Source organism: Clytia hemisphaerica, unplaced genomic scaffold (assembly GCF_902728285.1).
Source record: "Clytia hemisphaerica strain Z4C2 unplaced genomic scaffold, Clytia hemisphaerica genome assembly, whole genome shotgun sequence".
Classification (NCBI taxonomy): domain Eukaryota; kingdom Metazoa; phylum Cnidaria; class Hydrozoa; order Leptothecata; family Clytiidae; genus Clytia; species Clytia hemisphaerica.
Genome location: NW_027104387.1, coordinates 310,995 through 317,628, shown reverse-complemented (window position 1 = coordinate 317,628; position 6,634 = coordinate 310,995). Strand labels below are relative to the sequence as shown.

General features: G+C 36.3%; 1 protein-coding gene across 1 annotated transcript; it reads left to right on the top strand.

Annotated features, from left to right (window-relative positions):
• The first annotated feature begins 988 nt into the window (after positions 1-988).
• On the top strand, positions 989-5,370 carry LOC136819478 (uncharacterized). Its single transcript, XM_067075713.1, has 5 exons — positions 989-3,159; positions 3,336-3,428; positions 3,743-3,914; positions 4,052-4,137; positions 4,394-5,370. The coding sequence occupies exons 2-5, from the start codon at positions 3,411-3,413 to the stop codon at positions 4,715-4,717; spliced, it is 600 nt and encodes a 199-aa protein (XP_066931814.1). The 5' UTR covers positions 989-3,159; positions 3,336-3,410; the 3' UTR covers positions 4,718-5,370.
• Positions 5,371-6,634: the final 1,264 nt, after the last annotated feature.

Here is a 6,634-nt window from a genome sequence, read left to right as displayed (position 1 = left end):
CAAGCACAAGACATTACTTTTCATACTGTAGGTCACTATGCTATAGGTCACTACACGTTTTTTTTTTTTTAAGAAACACACTTTTAAGAAACATGAGGCTCAGAATGCCTAAAAACTAAGAAACATCTAAGAAACATGCTGAGGCTCAGAATGAGAAAATAACATTTTTTATTCGTTTTTTCTTAATAACCTTCCAATCCAGCCTTCCATGAGGCTGATTATGTCGAAAAGTTTAGAAACATGTAAGAAACATTTAAGGCTCAAAAGGCCGATTTCTTAAGAAACATTGAGGCTGCTTGGTAAAACTAGTTTCTTAAAAAAAAAAAAAACGTGTATGCACTTTCGAAATTTCGAGTTTAGGACAATTTTTATTGTGTTTTCAATTTTAAAAAGATTTATTTGAATTCCTTTGTAAATATTTATACTTGTTCAAAAATTAGAAGAAGTAATTTCTTTTTGGGTAATAAAGAAAAAAAAACAATCAAGAATTTAATATGTTTGTGAGGTCTTTCTTACAATACCGAAAAAATCTGGTTATATTTTGAAAGGGGCATACATTATTTTTCATAAGAACAAACTATTTAAAAATATAGCGCTTCGATGGCCAAAACGTTAAAAACATTTCAAGGCTTTGTAGGATCCAACTCAATTTCTTCGGACGCTGCACTAAAATACTCTCACAAAATGGAAAACTTTAAACATCTTTAGAACATTTTTAAGGCTTAAAACTCAAAAAGCCATTATAAGAACATCCAAAGACTTCGGAAGTTTTGAACATTCTAATAATAAACGCGTAAGGTAATCTTTTAAATCAAATTGCTGGTGATTGGAAAGGCCTCCTTGTTAATTTCACTGATAAGGGGAAAGCGATAAGTAGACAAACGTACGGATGTGATAGAAGCCGATGAATTTCTAGCCTGAATCCCATTGCCTCAAGTTAGTATATATAATATAAGGAGCACGAATCTCTGTTAGTCGATGCCACACTGTAAAAAATAATTTTCTTAAGGTAGATAGTCATCTCAATTTAAGAAAACTTAACTGATTTTAAGATCTCATTTCTTAAATTAAGATTTCAATTTTCGAGTTTTGAAAAAAGTGTACGTTATCCTAAAATTAGATAAAATTTCTTATATTCTAGGGCGGTCAGATAAAATATCTAGAACTATAGAGAAAGTGCGCGAAGCGAAATAAAAGGATTTACTAAAGCATGAAAACTTCTTTTGTTTTTAATCAAAAGAATAGTTTATTGAATGAAAAATTTCACTACGAAGGTTTTAACATTTTTTTGAAGTTTTTTTGTGAGAAGTTTTGTATGTATATGGAAGAGATTCTTTTTGAGGGGAGAAGAGCAAAGACAAGACGCGATTATAAGATAAGTATTTTTTTTATATGTTAACTTTTCTGAACTTACCTACCTACCTACAATCTTACAGATATGGTTTGAGCCTGTTTCACTTAATGATCACAAGAGCATAAGGGATATATTCTAGCAAGATTCGTAACGATATCAATATTCTTGAATGAGACACTTCCTTCGTATAGGCAAGCATAAATGCGTGGAAACAATTTGTAGTCATGTGCTACCTAAATTGTGCAGACTATCGGACGACCTTAATGGAGCGGCCCGTTTGTTTCTACAAAACCTTAGAAAAATTACTGTAACATTGGCAAGTTAGTGTAGAAGCAATTTGTAGTCATGTGCTACCTTAATTGTGCAGACTACCGGGCTACCTTAACGGAGCGGCCCGTTTGTTTCTACAAAACCTCAGAAAGATTACTGTAACATTGGCAAGTTAGTGCAGAAACAATTTGTAGTCATGTGCTACCTAAATTGTGCAGACTACCGGGCTACCTTAATGGAGCGGCCCGTTTGTTTCTACAAAACCTTAGAAAGATTACTGTAACATTGGCAAGTTAGTGCAGAAACAATTTGTAGTCATGTGCTACCTAAATTGTGCAGACTACCGGGCTACCTTAATGGAGCGGCCCGTTTGTTTCTACAAAAACAAAACCTTAGGAAGATTACTGTACCATTGGCAAGTTTTAGTGCAGAAACAATTTGTAGTCATGTGCTACCTAAATTGTGCAGACTACCGGGCTACCTTAATGGAGCGGCCCGTTTGTTTCTACAAAAACAAAACCTTTGGAAGATTACTGTACCATTGGCAAGTTAGTGCAGAAACAATTTGTAGTCATGTGCTACCTAAATTGTGCAGACTACCGGGCTACCTTAATGGAGCGGCCTGTTTGTTTCTACAAAACCTTAGAAAGATATTACTGTAACATTGGCAAGTTAGTGCAGAAACAATTTGTAGTCATGTGCTACCTAAATTGTGCAGACTACCGGGCTACCTTAATGGAGCGGCCCGTTTGTTTCTACAAAACCTTAGAAAGATTACTGTAACATTGGCAAGTTAGTGCAGAAACAATTTGTAGTCATGTGCTACCTAAATTGTGCAGACTACCGGGCTACCTTCTTGGAGCGGCCCGTTTGTTTCTACAAAACCTTAGAAAGATTACTGTAACATTGGCAAGTTAGTGCAGAAACAATTTGTAGTCATGTGCTACATAAATTGTGCAGACTACCGGGCTACCTTAATGGAGCGGCCCGTTTGTTTCTACAAAAACAAAACCTTAGGAAGATTACTGTCATTGGCAAGTTAGTGCAGAAACAATTTGTAGTCATGTGCTACCTAAATTGTGCAGACTACCGGGCTACCTTAATGGAGCGGCCCGTTTGTTTCTACAAAACTTTAGGAAGATTACTGTAACATTGGCAAGTTAGTGCAGAAACAATTTGTTAGTCATGTGCTACCTAAATTGTGCAGACTACCGGGCTACCTTAATGGAGCGGCCCGTTTGTTTCTACAAAACCTTAGGAAGATTACTGTAACAACATTGGCAAGTTAGTGCAGAAACAATTTGTAGTCATGTGCTACCTAAATTGTGCAGACTATTACCTAAACCTGGCTACCTTAATGGAGCGGCCCGTTTGCTTCTGCGTAAAAACCTTGAATACTATTTTGGAATTTTTTTCTGATTTAAGCCATATATATCGATCGAGATCAAAGCAGTTTATATTTTTTTAAGGGAAAATGAAGTGCGAGCCCGGACCGGAAGGGAAACTTCATTTACTCTACAAGTCTTCTTCAAAAGGTGAGAATATTTCTGTAATTATTTATCCAGCACCTTCAATATTTGTCTTCGTTACTCCAAGTACAGAATCTCTTCAGAGTCATTTAGCAAACGTAGGTGAAAAGAAGCACTTACTTATCTTGAGCTATGTTGGCTTGTGAAGTCTAATATATTATTTATTATTTCCTTTTCTACAGGAGACCGATCAACCGAAGGCAAAAAAGAAAGAATTGTTTGCCTGAGATGCCAAGGTTAATGGTAGAAGTTAGGACATGGAAATGGTTTATCGTGTACGGTAGCAATATTTTTACGGTAGAGCCGCTTCCACTCGGTTTAATGGTTATGTTTCACTTGCTCCATGAAGACTATCTAACAGACAGAGCTGATTACCTGCATGCATGACAATCTAGCATCGTCTTCAAAGACGCTTGTTGTATAGATTCTCATTACGAAAGCTTTAATAATGCAGTAAAATGACTTCAGAATTTCTACCCATCGATTTCGACACTCCTATGTCAGAGAGCCTTTCTCTTAAAATCAAAACAATGACTTTCCATAATTTACCACATAATATTCAATCCAATGTCATCCATTTTATTTTTAGTTAATCAGAGAGGTAGGGCGCATTCTTCATCAAGAAACAAAAATGTTTACACAAGAGGTCATCAAAAGGCTCTCAGTACAAACCGATTCGCTCCTCCCCTACGTATATACGAAGTTCAACACCAACAAATCGCTAATCGAAACATTGCATAATCCAAACTTCAATATTTCATGTAAGTATTTCCGACTTTGTTGCTTTGTCACCGTGAACTGAGTTTTAAAGGGTATTTCTGAAAACTTAGGGGTCTTATTCGAAAATTAGTTCTGCCTCCTTGCTTTTTGTTAATTAATTTATTTTGATTATTTCTAGGGACCAAGCTGGTATCTATCCTTTCCGTCATCGATGTTCTATTTGATGGGAAGAAAAAGAAGAAATCTATCGTTCAACTGATCCATGTAAGTATATTTTCAATTCCGTCACAAAACATTTTTATCGAAATTATGCATAGGGAAAGAACACTATACTAACGAAAACAGTGTATGGAAAATATTTACATTAATTCTTCTCTGATCATACCTGTTTGCTCATGCTCTCCGAATAGGATGTTTCCGATAGGATGGTGAATGAGTGCTTTGACCTTTTTGCGTATACGTTCATAAAATGCCTTGATGATATATACTATTCTATTATTTGTCGTATCCATTTTTACAGGACGAGGATGACCCCAACATTAAACGAAAACTACTGTTGCCAGAGTTACCGGGCCTCATGGTTGAAGTAAAAACCGGCAAAGCTTTTGTAATGTATGGGGCAGAAATACTCCGGACCGTTGATCAATTACCGATGGGGCTGCTTTGTTTCTACGCTCTATTTTACGTACTGAACGTGGACTACCCCAACGAATGTGCTACGTTTCTCAGTATCCTCCAAAGACTAATTTTCAAAGACATAAGGTGCATCGATTCGCACTGCGACAAAGTTGAAAATCGTCTGGAGGAATTACGGACCTTTTTACCTTATGACTTTATAATTTAATCAACACTTGTTTTGTGTTTACTTTTTATCTTACTTTTTATCTTACTTTTTCATGCCGCCTTCAATTTTCAAAATCATCGGAATACTCTGGAATACTCTCTTCCGTTATTTTCTTTTGGAGGTATTTTGTGCATTTTACTGAATTTTGCTTTGTGAGTTGTGCCATGTCTTCGAAAGGAAAGTGATAGGTTTTATAATTGGCCCAGCGCTAGCGAAGGGGCCTTTCAAGAGGAACTTTCCGTGTGTCTGTCCTGTCCTGTCTGTCCGCAGTCCGTGCCGTGTTCTGTTTTTTCCTCTCTCACTCCTGTCCGTGCCATGGTTGCTCTTTTGGTGCGATTCAATCGGGGGCATTCGCATAAAATTTAATCGATTTGCTCGGGTCGTCTTAGGCTGCGTGCTGTAAAGAATATCGATTCTACTGCGGCCGTGGGTTTATTTGCTCCGAACGGAATCCAAGATGGCGCCTGAGAATCACATTTTGGTTGTCGGTCAATGTTTTGATTTCTTTATGGACCTTGAGACTTATAAAGGAAAGTTTACTGTTTCAAATGTTTTTCAATTAGTTAAGTGTAGCTCTGACTTGCACCCACAGAAGTGGATGCTCATACTTATTGACCTAAAAGCTTTTAAAGACTATCTATTTTGAAAGTTGCATTTTTTACACTGATTTTGCTTGAGGATTTTCATCGATGTTTTCTCATTATTGTTCAAAATGAAGGTTCAAACACCAACCAGATTATTACAGGTATGTTCTCTTATGTAATGTTTACTACTCTCTTGCTATCTCCTTGATGATTAAGAGGAATCAGGCATTTTATCAGAATAATTATTAACTTAACGTGTGCGAAATGTGTGTTCATCAGACTTTTATATTCAACAAAAAAAATTATTCAAACAGCAAGAGGTTGACTAGAATAGCCTCTATTTGTATTGTTGGATATTTTGATAATTTTTCTGCATAAAATTATGGTGCAATTTTATATTTGTTGAGCTTTTTTAAAGGAGTCTCGATCATGCTCAGTTTTTTTAGTTTACATCAGTACATACCAGACGACATAATTAATCAAAATTTTCAAAGGTTGCTGCACTAAAATTGTGAGGATTCGATTAGGTTCCACTTAAACTTTGGCAACAGGAAATGCTCGACAAATTCAACCAAAACTCTGTTCAACAAGTTTGACAACAAGAAATGTTTGACAAATTCGACAAAAATTCCGTTCAACAAAGTTGAAAACCAAACAAATTCTTTCAATGGTCACACTCTTTAAGAGAAAACGCAAGTTCAGAAATATGGTTTTTATTTTAGTAAGTGAGGACAGCGATAAATTCAAATTGTCCCACTGTAAATTTTTTGTACAATATACCGTGAAGTCGGGTAACTTGCATCAGTTCAGTGGAGGTTAACATGCATAGCCCTCAAATGAATGACCTGTCTGGTCCTTAAAATTCAAAGTGAAATCAAAACAAAAATGGTAGAGTAGAGCTGCGAGCGAAGCTGCGTAGTTCATTTGTTTTGAAATTTTGCTGCTTTGATTGGTCAGTCATTTGAGGGCTATGCATGTTAGCCTTCACTGATGCAAGTTACCCGATCTCACGGTAGGGGTAGGAGTTTGTAATTTCAAATTTTTGCAGCGGCATGGTAGCACATGCCGGGCTCAGAATCACTGACAAATAACTGTGGTGGTTCGAGCCGGGCTCAAATCTACTGTTTTGAAAAAGTTTTCGCAAGGCATTTTGAGCATTCTCCATGTTGCAGCTTGTATTGCGGTTTTGTCTGATTTTGCAAGTTTCTTCTTTCCTGTTTCTCCTGGTAAAATTGAACTAAAAAGCTCAAATTTTGTACACAATTTCAGCATATCATAATGGTTAAAAAAATAAACAATAAGGACATTATAGATACATTTATCTAAGAAAATT

Bases quoted from the DNA above. Each gene is read 5' to 3' on its own strand.
- LOC136819478 (XM_067075713.1), top strand. The intron at 3,915-4,051 runs GTAAGTATTTCC...GATTATTTCTAG, and splicing joins TCCAAACTTCAATATTTCAT to GGACCAAGCTGGTATCTATC. The intron at 4,138-4,393 runs GTAAGTATATTT...CCATTTTTACAG, and splicing joins CTATCGTTCAACTGATCCAT to GACGAGGATGACCCCAACAT.